The sequence below is a fragment of the Venturia canescens genome, chromosome 9 (assembly GCF_019457755.1).
Source record: "Venturia canescens isolate UGA chromosome 9, ASM1945775v1, whole genome shotgun sequence".
NCBI lineage: Eukaryota > Metazoa > Arthropoda > Insecta > Hymenoptera > Ichneumonidae > Venturia > Venturia canescens.
Genome location: NC_057429.1, coordinates 18685271 through 18702942, shown reverse-complemented (window position 1 = coordinate 18702942; position 17672 = coordinate 18685271). Strand labels below are relative to the sequence as shown.

The 17672-nt window shown below is 42.8% G+C and overlaps 1 protein-coding gene and 1 long non-coding RNA gene across 15 annotated transcripts in view; one reads left to right on the top strand and one right to left on the bottom strand.

The window, feature by feature from the left end:
- Positions 1 to 17672, top strand: part of LOC122415763 (uncharacterized) — a 117569-nt gene that overhangs the window by 83388 nt on the left and 16509 nt on the right. The window contains exon 1 of one of the 4 annotated variants that reach the window (XR_006261972.1): positions 2556 to 2659. The exons of 2 other annotated variants lie outside the window; for them this stretch is intronic. This is a non-coding gene — a long non-coding RNA (uncharacterized lncRNA). Of the gene's footprint in view, positions 1 to 2555; positions 2660 to 12594; positions 12740 to 17672 lie in introns of those variants that run through there. One more of the 4 variants, XR_006261971.1, reaches the window with a different exon arrangement.
- Positions 1 to 17672, bottom strand: part of LOC122415745 (echinoderm microtubule-associated protein-like 2) — a 34487-nt gene that overhangs the window by 9640 nt on the left and 7175 nt on the right. For 4 of the 11 annotated variants that reach the window (XM_043428172.1, XM_043428173.1, XM_043428174.1 and 1 more), the window contains exons 1-4: positions 5583 to 6271; positions 3335 to 3810; positions 1694 to 1924; positions 281 to 437 (exon numbers count right to left, since the gene is read on the bottom strand). In XM_043428172.1, the coding sequence (XP_043284107.1) occupies positions 281 to 437; positions 1694 to 1924; positions 3335 to 3386 (440 nt within the window). In that variant the 5' untranslated portion in view covers positions 3387 to 3810; positions 5583 to 6271. Of the gene's footprint in view, positions 1 to 280; positions 438 to 1693; positions 1925 to 3334; positions 3811 to 5582; positions 6273 to 12109; positions 12223 to 17672 lie in introns of those variants that run through there. The other 7 variants (XM_043428170.1, XM_043428169.1, XM_043428171.1 and 4 more) reach the window with 4 other exon arrangements.

Here is a 17672-nt window from a genome sequence, read left to right as displayed (position 1 = left end):
TATAATTTACGTAATTTGGACGTTTTTCAAAATTCTTTTTTTTTTACATTTGACCGCGTCGGTCGGTTTCACATTCGAGATTATCGAAAGGAATAAACGAAACTTTTTTTGACCTTTCATCTCCGAAGAGGAAATCATTTTTTCAATTCTTAGATCGCTTACTTATCGATTGTCGATGTTTATTCGAAGATTGTCAATGGAAAGAACCGGCTGATTATTGTTTTTTTGTGAGACATTTTATAAAACCTGACCAACTGCGATTACGTTGAGGTCGTTTTACCTCTGGGGTAGTTGCGAGGGTGGCGTGTAACTGGAAGGTCGTCTCGGACTGGCCGTGGCGTCACGAACGTCCTGACTCGAACCCGACGAAGAATTTCGCAAGCAAGATGCGCTGCCTTGTCGTAGCCGCGGGTCCTTTTGCGTTAAGGAATTCTGGCCTGGAAAAATGTTTTCGTTCTTAAGGGATGAAGTGGGCAGAGCGTTCGCACGAAATTCGAACTTGAGCGTTTCCGTTTGGCTTTTTCGTCGGAAGGAAAGGAAGAAAAAATTACGCTAATTACGAGTATTTATTAGCAAGTCATTCGATCTTTAAATCTGGGTAAAAAAGGTCAAGTCGTCAGGGTTAAAAGGCTGAGTAAGGGCGAGCGTGGAAGGCGCATATCGAGCGACCTTAACCATCGCGTGTTTACTTCGCTGGCGCGCACTCTTCATCCGGAGAATTAAGTTCGAACTTTCCCTCGAACTGGGTTAGCAGCCCCCGACGAGGCTTCAGCCACAACTGTCGTTCGTGCGCGTGTGTGATTTTGAGGCCCAGTCATGTGGCATTCGTGGAAGATAATCACGAAAAATTTCGCCGGGTGGGCTATGCCGGAGGGATTTTTTTGTTGACTCGAACGTGACTTTGTTGCTCGAAATTCCTCGCGATCTTATCAGAACGAATTGCTTGCTTTACACAACTTTTTTAATTCGACGTCCGCGGTTGCGGAGACGGGAATTTGCGCAGGGTACAAAAATTCAAGGCGAAAAACGACGTAGAAAAAGTTAAGAATTATTGACACTCCTCAACTCTTATTATCGCTCGAGTCGCAACGGCTCATAAATTTTCGAAATTCTTACTGCAAACCGCGAGCATTCGTTCGTGGATTATAACGATATTGATGACTTGGCATTCTTTCCGGAATTTCCAGGAAGGCTGGCCCCCCAATTCCGGGAAATATGAGTCGAGAAATTCGCGAAAACGTCGATAGACTATCGCTGGCAATCCCGAAAATGTTGAAACTCACTTTTCAGTGAAATCTATTTTGGTAAAGCTTGCAACGAGAAAATTCTATCGGAATTCGAGTCGGGGCGAGCAGTCAAAAAAACCTCAATGTTCCGGGCACGAAAAACGGTGTTCGAGCTCCGAAGAAGGATCGTAAACTCTGAATTAATGAGCTTCAGCACCGTTTCGATTGATCTGGTGAATCGTGCAGCTCTCGGGACAGTTAAAAATTATTAACAAAAAAAATAAAATCGAACGAGTCACATAAGGAGAACCTGAAAGACTGATTAGCACAAAGGGATAGTTGATGAACGCTAAAGAGGCGGATTAATCAATCACAGTAAAACGTCGCGTTGCTTGTGGCTGTTCCCTTTTGAGAAGGGCTGAGAAGGGAGAGGAGGAAGTTAATGAAACGAAATTCGTTTGACTCACCCCTCAGCGGTACGTGGCCATTTCTAAGAGGTGAAGATACGAGTCTCTCGTTTCTCCTCTCGTTTCTCTCGTCCTCCCTTTTATCCCGGCCCTCCAATTGAGCGATTCGCCGCAGTGCATCGGCGAGAGTAGCGCGAAGACAGACAATCTCGTCCCTCTGTGCGAGCGATTGCCTCTCGAGATCAGCGACTCTGCCAAGGAGAGATCCAGTCTCGCATTCCAGCATCTCATCTGCAATGTCATTCGTAGGAGAAAGAGATAAAAAAAGAAAGGGAAGAGTTAGAGATCCAATGAGAAGGAATCGCTGACGACGGCGCTTCCTCCCATCCGGTTAAGGCCTTTTGGCCACTTGCAGCGGGCAAAAAATCTGATTCGGTGACAACTAAAAAACTATTAATCCGACTGATAGCGAATTTTCACCACTTGTTTATTGTAATAACAGCTTGGGACGAAGGATTTTTAGAAATGTTGATTTAAAAAAAAATGGCGACAGTTTTAACAAAAAATTCATTTTTCGAAGTGCTAAATTTACGCCTTTTCACACACTCTACTTGAAGAATATTTAATAAAAACAATTTTCGATTTTCCCGCCCATCACAAGTGTACGGCCTTAACAGTTTTTTCTCATTCACGCGTTCACTTGAAATTTCCTGCAGTTGGTAAAAAAGATTTCTGTTAAAAACTGGTCACACCGGCTCCCGAAGAACGCCCCGCGCTCCGGCTTTTCCCCGCCGTATTTACCTGCGCAATAAATTACGCGCTTTTTCTTCCTCCGCGCAAGGAAATTAATTAGTCGACATTCCACAGGCGCTTTCTACATTGTACGCACCGGCGGAAAAAACGTGCCGGAGTTATCCGCGCGCGAGGGTGTCGGAACCGTTCAAAAGCCTCTTTGCATATTCGCACCGCGCGCGCGCGCGCGGTTCTGCGTTCAAAGCGTTCTCCATTATTCGCCACGCGAATTGCGTAAGTTAATTAGGAGACAATTTTTTACGACTCTTTTACCGTTCGGTATCCGCTCCTCTAACCTTGCTGGGGGAGCATTTTATGGGGAAATATGCCCAGGCGAAACAACACGCGATTGTGCGAATTCTTGTAACAGAATTGTGCAATCGCGCGCGATTCATCGAGACTCGTCTGCTCCCGGTTTTGTAACTTCTTTTATTTTTCCAATTGGATTCGAATTTTTGTACTTCGCACTTATTGTGATTTGGCCTGCAAAGTCGGACAATCGATTTCTCATTTCGATGGATCAAGCGTCATCGATTCATTTTGCTTAATTCTTATTAAATTTTTAATGAAATTTACGATTATTTATAACCAGACTCGAAGGTCAATGGTTTTCATTGATTCTAAGTTTTTCGTACGAAACTTTGGATATTTTAACTTGAATCGTCGATGTTCAATTCCAGGCATTTCGCACTCTGATTTTTGTCGCTTTTAATGTCATTTTTTCACGTTCGAAGTGGATCTGGTATTCAAAAAAATATGATTCAGGTTTTTGTGATTAAATCCAAATATTCTTCGAGCTCGAGCTCGATTCACGTTGCTGCATGGAAATTTGAGTGCTCCGTTAACTCCGTTCGGGCTTGCCTGAATTGAATGATTGCTGGAATAAATATTGATCAGATAGTAACTCACTCCAGGCCTGCTCAGCCTCTTCAATGGTGTCCATCATATCCGGCGTGGACATCGCGAGATTGTTCCCCTCTGGCGATGACCCCGGGGTTTTAAAATGCGTTCAATTTATTTCGTTACGATAAGGCGTCGGAGAGGCAGAGAGAGCTCTGCGTCAGTGACATTTTGGCTGGTCTGGAATCGCATTTTCTTTCTTTTTCGTACAAACAGCAGCACTTTTTCATTTAAAAAGAAACAGCACTGGGATTTATGTCCTGGGGAATACTAAATTTGGCACTCTTCGTGTCGGGCTGACTGTTCGGCGAGCAAATATTCGGCAGATTTCCAATTTCTCTCTCCTCATCACTCTGCGATTTGGTTTTTATCGATCGGTTACGTTCGGACGATAAAATTCGTCAAGCTTGCGAACAAAAAATGTCACTCCTCGTACGATCACGTGGAATTCTCACGATCAGCGGCACCTGAGCAAACTGCACTGGCTACAGACGAAATAAAACAAATTAACGTATCTCCTATCACACTTGGCTCGATAAACTGTCGGATAATTGACGATCGTTCTATTTTTATTGGACCACGAACGAGGAAAGAATCGTCGCCGATCGCGCCGCCAGCTAAAGGCCGTTGAAACACAAAACTTGCGGTCGCGGACGATCGCTGAATCTGCGCTGTCAAACTATCGATTAAAATTCTCCTCCCAGTGCGACGCAGCTTTGAAATTTCCACGGTAAATTCAACACTCCGACTTAGCGACGTTCAACTTTCGACACTGGATAACTGCTCAAATCGCATTGCCCGAAGTATTAAATCAACAGGCAAAAATCGCGCGAGAAAATAATCACGTGCAGACACAAAACGAGCTAAATGAGATCGCGAGAAAAGCCCGAGGCGCGGAGGATTTACGCGGTTGTGCGAGACTCGTACGAGATCGGGGACTCGGCACGAGTGATACGTGTGTGTATTACATTGCACACTCTCTGCCGCTTTTTTCGAGCTGCGAGACATTATGTAACGCCCGAGTTGTATGTCCGCGGCTTAGCTCACCGTCGACTCACTTTGCGTCGCGGTGTGATACTTCGCTCGCGTGAAAACAAAAAATCGAAAAAAACGCGTACGTTTCTGGTATTTCCGTCCACGCTCCTTCGTCCCTAACGAGTCTTCTTTCCCCCCATTCTCGTATTAACTAACTCCGACTATTTAAGAATCTTATCAGTTATTATCAGCCGCTCCGAGAATTAAATATTCCGTTTACTGTCCGTAAATATTTTCACTTGGTCGTTCCATCATCGGGGCACGAAGGAGATCCATTTGAGTGAGCAAAAAGCTTGAGAAAACGAGAGCGGAGTTTGACCGAGCGATAGACCAGATTTTTAGAACTCGCTTTGAACGAGAAGCCTAAGCAAACTGCGGAGATTTATGATCGATCCTCAGAACTGTTTGTTACTGTGCTCGCGAAGATAGCGGCCCCGTAATAACCCGGATTCAAGCGCAGGTAGAATTTCAATGAGTCCCTAATCGCGAGGGCACTAAAAGCTACTAAAGTGGGAGTCGAATTGCCCATCGAAGGTTCCACGACTCGTCATATTCCTACGTTTTCATTGTAACCGCGATTCGAAAAAGCTTTGAAAGTATAAAGAGTTTATCGGTCGTGAAATCGAGTGGGAAACTGCCTCGAGATCGAGAAATTCGAGATCGTTTTTCCCCCTGAATATACAACGATTCACTCCACTTTTTCGGAGAGGAATTCGCTCACGTAAACCCACGTGCACACGCGTCTGTTTACATGCGATTTACTGCGTATCTGGGGGGTATAACGTTACGAGGGTTTGTAATATACGCCAGTGGTAAATAGTACACGGTCTAGTATTATAATCAAGAACGATGATATAGTTGCCCCGGAAAACCGAGAGGAGACTGCTCCGCGCGCTCGAGCAATTCTGCACGCGATATCGATCGCGAGCCTCTCTCGATCTCGCAGAAGAGACTCCCCTGTTTGTCCTACAGAAAATTAATGCCCTCGTAAATACTACGATATATTAAAACACTCGCTAGAACCAATTAGCATCGCATTATTGCGAGGCACTTTAAGCCACTTTTTCAAACAACATTCGAGTCTCTAAATTTATATAATTATTTTCATTTTCAATATTTTCATGTGTTTGGGGAGAAAAATATGACGCCGAGATGGTTGAATGAGAAGAATCTCATTGGAAGGTTTCGTTAAAATTGACGAAATTCAAAACTTTGCTCTCACTCTTTTCATTACATTGTCATACGTTTTGTTACAATCCTGCAGAGGACTCGGCATATGAATCAAGAGGTTTGCAAATTCATCAATCGATTCGTCGCGTTGAATCTTTTGCTTCTCACGAATTGTTGACTTCAACTTTTTTCATGGACAGTCGAAACCCCTCCAACTTCACTGGTGTTCAGAAATCGGGGTTTCTTGATGGGAAAAGTTGCAGAGAATCGTGATTTGGATCGACGGCTATCGAAACATTGTTATCGAGCATAAAAGACGCCGAAACACGAGCGGGTTCAACGGACCCCGCAACGACGCGGATAGACATTGTAAGAATTCTCGAAAAGGTCAGCAAAGTCGTTTCGAATCGATGTTAGTCCACAGTTTTTTGTCAGGTGAGCAAATGGCATTGCCCTTGTGTGGTCGTTGCCCCGCAACTCACATCGTTGTTCGCTAACTAGCGATATTTATTTTCTTAACTACTGACCACTCGAAGAGAATTCTGCTTTCAGTGAGCACTGAGAGACGATTTCAGAATTGAATCAACGCGTTTTCAGGAGACGCTAAACGTTATTTCACTCTTCGCTTTCGACTGAATATTCCGAAAGGTTTATGCGTCGTTGCACGTTTGTAGGAGGGAAACTCGGGATGGCGAACGATACAAAGGGTGCGCGAGCGTAAATGCGCGTACGGGACACGTGTCTTTCCCCCGTGGTCGCCCCGACGCTACTGTCAGTACAATCGTTGCGAGAGCCGAGCAGCTCCAGCTGCTTGGACACGATCAATACGTTCTAGATAGTCGAGATCGTTCAGATAACACTCTGGTACGCACATGCATCGATTACCGAAATGACGAGCTGCTTAAACCCCGTTTTTCTCATCTTTCATCCGCTCTTTCAATTCTCTATCGTCACCGCGATATTGAACGCATTTATGAGTGCGAAAGAAGAAACCTTCGATTAATTCAATTCCAGCCAGCTCGTGTGCGAGTTTTTTGTCGCAGGTTCGTAGCAGCTTTTCTATTTTTTCAGTCAAAACGTCAGAATACTCGAGTACGAAGTTCGAACTCGAGTTTCTGTACTAATCGAGGGCAAACGGCAGTTCCGAAAGTGCCTTTAGCGCCCTCGACGATCCGCTTTGAAGAGCAATCTTCGCTACGATCTAGCCGATGCATTTTCGATCGTAATTCCAGGTGTCGAACGCACGAGGCGGTGCAATAATTGATCGAGGCCAATTATCGGGGCCCACGCGACCGAGGATCGGCTCCGAGGGATCGAGTCGGAATGACGTTTTTCTAATAAACATTATTTTTCATTGGCTTCCTGGCATGCTAAGTTTATAGCTCGTAACCGTTTTGTTAGCGCAGTACAATAAATAGCGTTCAACTAAACACTAAATTTCATTGGTTTTCTGCTTTTTTGTTCATGGGACGATATTTCAGAGGTGAAAATGCAGTTGGAAGGCCGGAGAGTGGATACTTTATGTTCTGTGGAGAAATAAACGGGAAGGAACAAAAAATATTGATGATTTAAGCTCGTGCGTTGCGAGCGCCGCGATCCTGTTAGCCTCATCGATTTCCATGCTGATGAAAACTGAATTTGCGTTATTTTCGCCTCTTTTTCATTCTCCGGAATCCGCGAGTGGCCCTTGAGCTATCCTGCTGAATAAATGACAAGATCCTGTCGGCGCTGCGGGGACGCGAGCGAAATCGTCCGTTTCCGGTCTACCGCGGTCGAAAGGCACACCTCGACAATAAATTTTCTCCGCTCCGTTTTACGAGTGCGGCGAAATATTCGACGATTATTGTACACGATTTTTTTCAGGGACTCGCCACGTCCGTGCCTGGTTTCTTGCCTGGGGGCGAGCGTTTTATGATCGAAGAGAGAAAAAAATTAAACGATTAAAGCTTCCTCGTTTGCGTATCAAATTTATTCAACGAATCAATGTAAAGGAAGGAAAATCGTCGAAGGGAATGAACAATTTCCTTTATTTATATATTCCAGAGCTCGTTTTTTAAATCTCCTTACATCGAGTGAAAAATAGCCAAAGCTTGTATTCTTGAAGCAGCAAAAGTATCGAGACACCAAAGTCCCATTTCGCAACCCTTGAACCCTCTTTCCTCACCTACGCACCAAGCGACACATCCACATTCATTTTGCACACAAGCATCGGTCACAGGCGCCACGTAGTCGTTCCTGTCGGGCTTTGCGCGCTGCTACTTCAGTCCCATTTCATCCGACTGTCAACTCTCAACTTCAAGATACGAAAAGTCGATATCGTGCTGTGTTTTCTAATGTGATTATAAAAATTGCTTCGTCGATAGAGAACCGATTAAAAACTCATTTTACTCGGATCATCGAAAGGCCACTTTCACAGATTTTTGTCTGAATCCAGGATTTCTTTTCTTCCGAGTCTGAAAACTTGTTTTTTCAATCGATCCTTATTAAGGCCTTATACACTTGTGATGGGCGGGAAAATCGAAAATTATTTTTATTCGGTATTCTTCAAGTACAGCGTCTGAATAATATTCTCACGAAATTCCATAAAGATCGGGGCATTAGATTCGTAGCTGTGGGTATTTCAACCGACCGCCCGATGCACGCGGTCGTCTAATACTTGAATCTTTAAACGCGGTTGTCTCAGAATCGGCTTTTTTTAAATACCTTTGCGGCGAACACGATTACTAAAAAACCGTTAATCCGATCCATAACAAATTTATCCCACTTATGTGTTATAATAATAGCTGGGGCCTGGACGACGGATTTCGTATTTTGTAGGAAAAAACAAATTGTAACAAAAAAAGCGAAAATTTAGCACCTCGAAAAATGAATTTTTTGATAAAACTGCCTCAATTTTTTTTAAATCAACATTTTTAAAAATCCTTCGTCCAGGCCCAAGCTGTTATTACAATAAATAAGTGGTAAAAATTTGTTATGAATCGGATTGATGGTTTTTTAGTTTTGCCACGTCCACCGCAACCGCGATGCTCAAAAAAGGTGCTACCGGAATACAGCTGCCATTTTGAGAAATTATTTCATCAAAAACGAATGTTGTTCACAGTTTTTCAACAAACATTTATTTTCTTGTCGAAAAAAAATGAAGAAAATGACGTTTTTTGCCCTCTGCGTTATACAAGGCCTTAAAATTAAACTTTTAATAACTGTATGAGTGAAGAATATGTTTGAGCCCGAGTGAAATTTCAAGTCTGCTTACGTCCGATCGAGCGGAAACTGCGTTATTAACGGCGGGATGCAAATGCTAATTGCTCGTTGAGCAAGAGGCTAAAATCGCTTGTGTATCCGCGCGCACATCAGCCGCATGTTTTCAAACAATATTAAGCGCGCGCGGCGCTGTTCTTTACGGCTGACAAGCCACCCCCGCGTGCGTACTTCATCGCACACTCCGTTAAATGCGCTTTCAAAAGCGAACTACGAAAGAAGCCACCGAGTCGCTTGATCCAATTATCGGCAGGGTCAAACAAGAAACACGTTCGGTTCCTTTTTTCTTCTTCTCTTTCTCCCCCCTCTCCCGCTCTCTTTGCCTCGTTTCCTCGTCACCTCTTCCCGTCTTTGGTCAATTGTGTGTTTTCCTAACACGTGACTAAGCCGAGTGTGTCACATTGCTGATACACTCGCATCGCGTTTGATGTCCGTTCGACAGATCTCGAGGCTGCGTCTCGTCCCCCTTATTTTTAGAACGCTTCTCGTATCGGTGGGCGTAACCGGTTCACGTCGAGTGTAAAATTTATCTATTTGCGTGTAAACCATCAACGCGGGGCACTTGAAAAGGGCTTACGCAGAAATAAAAACTCTGAAAATTCTATAATTATGGAAAGTTAACTTTCTCCACCGATTTTTATTCGGTCCGGTCACCGTGAGACGACTAATTGCGTAGCAGACTTCCGATCCGTTGAGAAGAAGAGGAAAGCAACCAAGAATTATTCGAAACGCGATGTCAAAGCCTGCGAAGATGCACTTTTGAGCGTGCTCCTACACGCGCATTTGTATGCGATGTCAAAGGGCAATCAAGCGCGTATATAATTGCTGGGGAAGCCGATAATCATAACGCGCATGCCCAGAGGGCACTAAAGTGAATTCTCCATGGCGTAATTATTAAATCTGAATGGAGATAAAAAGAGTAGAATATGAGAGTGGCTCGGAATGCTGTCGGAGAGGCCCGGAGAGAAAGGGAGAGAGAGAGAAAGATCGAAAGAAAGCCATCCGCATATTTAATTACATAGTGCTCAGATCAGAGCGTTGAATCCGTGCCCGAAGAAACCGTTATCGTGAGTACGGATTTTTTGTAAAGCGAGACTATTCCAACCGAAATACCAACATTTTTGGAAGAATTGCGACCGCAGCGGGAGAACATTATTCGTGAATTTCTTAACTCGTTTTACTCCTCGCTGGAAGGTAAATTGAAAATTTACATTTCGAGTCTTCGGTCGCCTGCGTTTATCCAAGTTTTGCCTTTTTCCAGTTAATTATCTTAAGTGTACGGGGAAAAAACTTTCTGCGACGTCCGACAAAGTCTTCGAAGTATCTCGATGGAAAGAACCCCAGGATTTTTAGTGCAACGAGGACAGTAAAGTTCCACCTTCGCGCTAATTCTCCTACTGAGACTTCCGTAATGTTGAACGAAGTGAAAAGTGTTGGGGATCATGAAAAATCAAAGATTAACCCTTTCAGGAAGATTTGATTGTCTTCCAAACAATCAAATCTACCGATCGATAAAAAGATCGACTGAGATGATATAAAAACAGAGGCAGGATGAGCCTGACACACCTTGCCATCGCGTCATTCTTCCTTGCGATGCCTCCAATGGCTTGCATAATAACTAACCGATCGCGGACGTGCCCATGATTCTCGTCCGAGTGCATTTACGTCCAGACATATACAGTGATACTAATTTCAAGCTTTCACGACCTGGAACATCCGTTTGGCTCGTCGATTACGACCTTTAATGCACTTGTCGATCCCATGACCTTGATTCTCGAAAAAATCTCACGCGCCTGTGCCCACCACCGGTGCGGGCACGTCTTTATAGCTGCGGAGGTGTGGAGCCAATTGTCTTAGAAGCTCTGCTAATTGCTGGTTGAGAAATGACCCCATCGGAGGGATATTTATTTCTCGATATCGGTGATCGATGGGCAGTTTTTCCTCGTCCCACTTATCCGGATTGGACGCGCAGTGAAATTGGAAAAAAATAAAGTTTTCTCTAATTTTCTAGACTTTAGCAAATTTCATGTGCCAAAAGTTACGTTTTCTTGAAAAAACATTTTTGGGGTTCAACAATTTGATCTCAGACTCAAACGATCAACCATCCGCAATTTTCATTTTTTCGATAAAAATAGTTGCGACATCGAGCATCGAATTTTCCGGAAAATCTTTCATTTTCCAGTCGAGTCCACACACCGCCGCTTCCTCAATTAAGCATGACTAATTCGTAGCCCGATTTATCTGAAACGCGGCCAACATTGTCAGGGATTTCCAAGGTCCCCAACGACGATAACCCTAGAACGCATGACTGGGGTGTGAGCACACCCCACGCGAACTTCAAACTACGCTCCCGTCCTAACAAGCGACATTATCGACTGATTATCGACGGATTTTTAAATATATAAATTCAATTGAAATTAGTTTTATCGTACATAATTCTTTTCGTTATAAAAAAACGAAGAAAATGGTGTAGGATAAAGTCAGTTTAGCATCGTAGGACCGGATTTATAAGCAGAAAAAGAGTGGGGTGCGTACAAACCCCGGTCATGAGGTTGAGGGTATGAAAAAAGGCACATGAGGTGTAGGGATAAGAATCTCACAGAAATTCGTGAAATAAAAGAGACGATTTGCAATAGTTAATCTCGGTGTTTGCTGGCATCGAGATTTCAGGTCGTGCTTGTACGCACTTTCGGTCACAGCTACTTGGCCCGAATCGTTGTACCGTTTCGATTCGAGTTCCACGACGGGTTTTATTTCTACTTTTACGTTGTGAAGAAAAATAGCTTGCGACCGAAGTCAGCGCGGACAAATTTGCAACGACCAAAGTGAATGAGAAGGAAATTGATTGTCCCAAGTTTGGAGTTTCGCATCTTCCTTTCCTCGAATCGCCGTCTTGAGAAGCTTTGCTAATGGGAATTTGAACGGTCGATTGTGCGCTGAGGCGCCGAGGTAATTAAGGGGCATCCGTATAACGATGACGCTGAGCGGACTCGAAATGGGCTTCGCACAAACAAGATAATCTTGCAGCGCAGCCTAAACTCACTTCTTCGAGTATTCGCGGAGACGAATCTTAGCTCAATTGTTAATCCATCGGAACGGCAACGGAGATCAGAGTTCATTTGTTATCGCTATTTTAAGTCGGGCTTTGGGAACCGAGTCGTTTGGCTTTGACCGTCTCTCTGCGTCACGTATACAAAAATAACTTCAATCCGGGCAAACAATGCTTCAATTTTTCCATGAAAATGGCGAGTCAAGTCCTCCGCTTTACAGCAATAACGATCCCATGGGAAAAACAGTGATTACAGGCATTCATTTATTTACCCATTTCCTGGCACGCGTCGTAAGTTCGATGCCCGTTTACGCGCATCGTCGATCCCCAAGTTTTTCTCTCATAGTTTACTCCCCGGCGTCCTCGCTCGTTCGCGTCACCGTGTCTGAAAAAAACCATAATCGAATCAGATTTAAAAAGGAACATCGAGAAATCGGTCGTTGCTGAAAAGGCTGATAGTAAAATTCGTCAAAAAATCAGCCCCGGAATGGAAATTTTCGAGAAACTTTCAAAACTCAATCTCCTCACTCGCCATTCTTTTTTCACGCAATTCAGTACTTTTAACCCCAAATTTCAGCAAAATTTCTTCGTATTCGTCTTCCAATCGAATCCAAGCTTATTTTTATCGTCTCATTACCGAAGGCTCATGAATTTAACGAAATTTTGGAAAAAATACGTTAGCACGCGAAACCAGATACATCGAGATCGAGAGTTGCCTGTTACGCGACGCTTCGCCGACGATACGACGAGTTTGTAACGGAGAGGCTTGTCCCAGGTTGCATCGAGTGTGCGGATAGCGCACTCGAACATTTCTGGCCTGCGCTCGCTCGCTGCCGCGACTGTGAGACAAAACCAGTAAGCATTGACCCGTCCGGAAGATTGCCTTATTGGTCGAGATCGCGGTGAGCGCTTGTTTATTTAACTCTTTAAAGGTGTAACCCAGAATGGTCCACATGGGCTGAGCGTACCGAGGGATAAATACAGCGAGAGAAAAGTCTTTGGTTGCTTTTTTGCTAGCGCCTTAACGCATATATATAATTAGAGTTTAAGTGACGTTCGGACGAAGAAAAAGGAGTAAAAAATGGTGCGTTCTCTTGACTCGAGCGTAGGGAGAATAAAACCTTATAAGAGCCTCGAGTACGGCTGGAACGTCCATGCAATCGTGGGCTTTTCGAACACCGGGGCATTCGGTCGTGTCCGAAGTTGACAGCGGCGTGGAATCATCCTCGGTTTCGTAATTGGATGAAAATTGTTGGAAATATTTATCGTGGGATGCTGTAACGTCGTTTCGGCTCTGGGTCTAAGCCCTTAAAGTGAGCGAGCTGAACGGCAGTTTGGAGGGGAGTTCGATGAAGGTTGTGCGGGGTACTTGCTCCAATCGTCATTAAAGGGGCTCCAAACTTGGAGAAACAATGAATCAGATGCTGATGGGAAGAATAAGCGAGTTAAGTTTTCACCGCGGAGCTAAAAACGTCAGCCTTAAAACAGTAAATTGAGCATACAAAAACGCGACGCACTATTTCAAGAGCGTTATATCGTGCGACAAAAGTTCCCATCGCGAGTGCGCGCATGCTGCAATTCGAGAGTGTTGAGTCTAAGTGCGAAGCCATTCGAGTCAAGCTTCCTCTCCCTGCTCGGCCTCTTTTAATCCTCGAAAATCCATCCAACGTGATTAATTCTTGGGAAGGCGAGTTTTATGGCTGTGAATACAAGAGAGGTTCGTTGTGGCGAAAAATACAGCATTACGAGGTTGGAATCCGCGTGGGTTACCCGCGAAAGTGATTCCGAGTTCGGTGTGTACAGGGCGGTCCAGGAAGTCTCAGCGACGATCTCGCGAGCGTTTCAACCGGGGAATTCCAGCAGGAATAGTCGCTGTGACCTCAGGAATGGGCGCTTCGTTAAAAGGAAAATTGACGCGAGGATTTTCCTTCCCGAAGTCGCAAGATCTTCGTGCCCCTCGCAGAGGGCGCTGAACTTTTTGGACACTCTATACCTGGATATTCGGAGTGTGGCGGTCGCGCGGAGAGTGCAAGTCGAGTGGACTGTTGCACTTCTGCATACCGCGGCCTGCCCGACCCACCGGTTTATGCCCTCGAGCCTCGACGCAAGTCCCTACGGGGCCGCAGGTGTCGCCCCCGCTGTTGATGTTGAAAATATACGCGGACGAGCCAACGAGTCGTTTCCATAACGCGCATTCCCTGAATCCTACTCCACCATAATCGCTTTCGTACTATAAACTTTGTTACGAAGGATTATCCAGTGAAAAATGGAGATAAAAAGTGAATAACCGCGCCGAGGCCGTTCAGACTCGATGTCAATGCTCTTCGTAGTGCGTCGAATCACGTACGGGCTTTGAAAACGCATATCGCTTGATTATAAATTCGAGAAACAGGCGTCCCGTTCGAGTCGAAAAAAATCGAATCTTTCCAAATTTTACGACCGAGTGCGAAACTGCCGCGACTCGACAAATGGACGACGACGCTGAAAATGTTCTGTTTTTAAGGAGCCTCAATCATTTTTATACCCTCGAATGACGTAAGAATGTTAAGAATCGTTTCAATGATCCAAACGCTTGAGGAGGGTCCTGCTTTAGAAAGTAAACAAGTCGATTGTTTTCGGGAATGTTTATAGAAAAGTACAAAAACATTTTTTTATGTGAGAAATACTAATTTGTACATGGTTTATGGGCCAAGTCTGATTGTCGGAGTTTCTCAACCGCGTACAAAGTGGAAATCGTAATTATTGCCCGATAACTTTTCAAGTACGAGGACGCTGGTGAAATCGAAGCCTGGATTTGGAGGCGATCGTACGTGTCAAAAATGTCTGTTGTCCTCTCCATCACTTTTTGTGTCTTGAAAAGAATAATTTTCAATTCACATCCCGTCATCGAGTGCGGAATCTTCATTAGGAATCCAAGTCCCACTGCCGAATCGTCAAAGCCGTTTTCGTTGGACAGACATTGAGTTCCTGATGTCGCTGACGCTTCCAACGTTGGACTTCAACGAAATCAAAAAAAAAATATTTTCGAAGGCAGTAGACTATGAAAAAATTCCAAGTCTCGAAAATTTTGAAGTTCTTCGAAAATCGCGAAAATCGAAAAAAAAATGTTTGAAGGCAGTAGACTATGAAAAAATTCCAAGATTCGAAAATTTCGAAATTTTTCGAAAATCGTGAAAATCGAAAAAAAAAATTTTGAAGGCAATAGATCTATGAAAAAATTCCAAGATTCGAAAATTTCGAAATTTTTTAAAAATCGCGAAAATCGAAAAATAAATGTTTTGAAGGCAGTAGACTATGAAAAAATTCCAAGTCTCGAAAATTTTGAAGTTTTTCGAAAATCGCGAAAATCGAAAAAAAAATGTTTGAAGGCAGTAGACTATGAAAAAATTCCAAGATTCGAAAATTTCGAAATTTTTCGAAAATCGTGAAAATCGAAAAAAAAAATTTTGAAGGCAATAGATCTATGAAAAAATTCCAAGATTCGAAAATTTCGAAATTTTTTAAAAATCGCGAAAATCGAAAAATAAATGTTTTGAAGGCAGTAGACTATGAAAAAATTCCAAGTCTCGAAAATTTTGAAGTTTTTCGAAAATCGCAAAAATCGAAAAAAAAATGTTTGAAGGCAGTAGACTATGAAAAAATTCCAAGATTCAAAAATTTCGAAATTTTTCGAAAATCGCGAAAATCGAAAAAAAAAATTTTGAAGGCAATAGATCTATGAAAAAATTCCAAGATTCGAAAATTTCGAAATTTTTTAAAAATCGCGAAAATCGAAAAATAAATGTTTTGAAAGCAGTAGACTATGAAAAAATTCCAAGTCTCGAGAATTTTGAAGTTTTTCGAAAATCGCAAAAATCGAAAAAAAATGTTTGAAGGCAGTAGACTACGAAAAAATTCCAAGTCTCGAAAATTTTGAAATTTTTCGAAAATCGCAAAAATAAAAAAAATGACCTCCCACGATGGGTTCGAAACATGTTTCATGGAGTTCTGAGTCGAATGAGACAAAAGTGTAATGACCACGTTTTCCGCGTTTGAATCGGCCATATTTTTTTTCTTAATGTTTAATCGGAATTTTGAGCTAATATTCTGTAAGAGCATAAAATTCTACATCGATATACCTGAAAACAAATTTTTTTCAACGGTTATAACACAAAAAATAATCGCGTTGAAAGTTTGGTAAAAAAACGGGACGCTCGGGCGTTAATGGGTTAAAAAACACCCACGGAACACAATGTTCCGAAGCGAATTTTCCGATCAATCGTGACAAGTCCCTCTGTTTCTACCTCGAGAAGCAAATCGTGAATAAAAAAAAAAATGAGAATGATCATTTGTCTCAAAATTCGGCTTCGGGACCGCTTCGTCGACAATTGTACCCTTATGACGGGGGTGTTCCGGAACGAATATTTCGACCAAACTTGGCATTTCCTTTTTTGACCTCACGAAATGATTCGTAAAATAAAAAAGAGGTGAATCGAAATTTTTTTTTTTTTCAACTTCGTTGAAGTCCAACGTTGGAAACTTCAACGACATAGTTCCTGAGTGCTTGAGCATTCGATGTTTCATTGAAAAATAATGTGTAATAATAACAGGAGCAAAAGGGGATCAAAATAGTAAAAAAAAAAAAAAAAAAAAATTGAAATGGCTGTATAAAAATGCTGGTCGACCTCATAATTCGAATTGAAATTCATTTTAACTTTCTTTGATGTTCCATCGATTATCGACTCGATTAAATTCAGCCTACAAAACTCGCATTTCCATGTAATGGGACGGCAGTTTTATTTTCTAATATAAACGAGAATCTCGTTAATTCGTTCACTCACAAAGCTCTCACGAATAATAGAACTAATTACACTGAAAAGCGGCATTGAATTAATTGAGTCATGAATATCATTAGCGGCAGTCGGAATCATGCACTTTCTTTTTTCCCCAGTTAAATAAATATTCGTCGTTAAGTTTGCGGAGTAATGAGCACAAAAACGATTTTTATTTCACCTCGATGAGAAAAAATGCGGGTCGATGGGCGCTGCATGAAATTTGCCATTTTTTCTTTACCTTCGAGTCCTCAGTTTCTCGATCGCGAATCGATGCATAAATATTTTCGTGTTTATTATTTTACGAAACCTGAGAAGAGGATCGTGTGATGGGTCCGGAATTGCTGTCGAGCAGATGTTCGAGGTCGTCTCATCTTTTAATATTAAATTCGTTCCGCTCGCCAGGTGAATATTACTCACGTTGAAAGAGCTTCGCGAGCTGATTCGATGATGCTGCGTGCCATTTCTCGATAGAAACATTGAAATTTTTCGTTGCTCCGTCGATGCGTGATCGGAGAGACAAGAAAATGGGAACTTCGTCGACTCCGGACATGCAATAATCAGAATATAAAAATTCCTGACAACAGAGTTACGCGGAGACTTTAATCACGCGATGATTCGAAAATAATCTCAGCGTAACAACCACGATAATTGCGGCCAATGATCTCACGCCATTATTCTTATAATTCTAGGCACGATATAAGCTTGAAACCTGAAAGTTTCGATTAAACGATCCGAGTTTAATAGCCCGTTAAGACGCGAGAAAAATCGATCTCTTTTTCTACGAGCGGAATCTCCAAAGTCACTATACCATCAATCATTTGCCGGTATTCATTAAAGTCGACTTATCGAGATATTTTTTATTGGGAATTTTCAATTGAGAATATTTTCGATCGTGGGTATATTATCGAGTCAGTTTCGGTCCCACTAAACGATGGAAACCTTCGACTTAACCGATATCAACACTCACCGCGCTCATTGACATTCTCCCAGCTACAAAAGAATAAAATTTCCCCACGCGAAA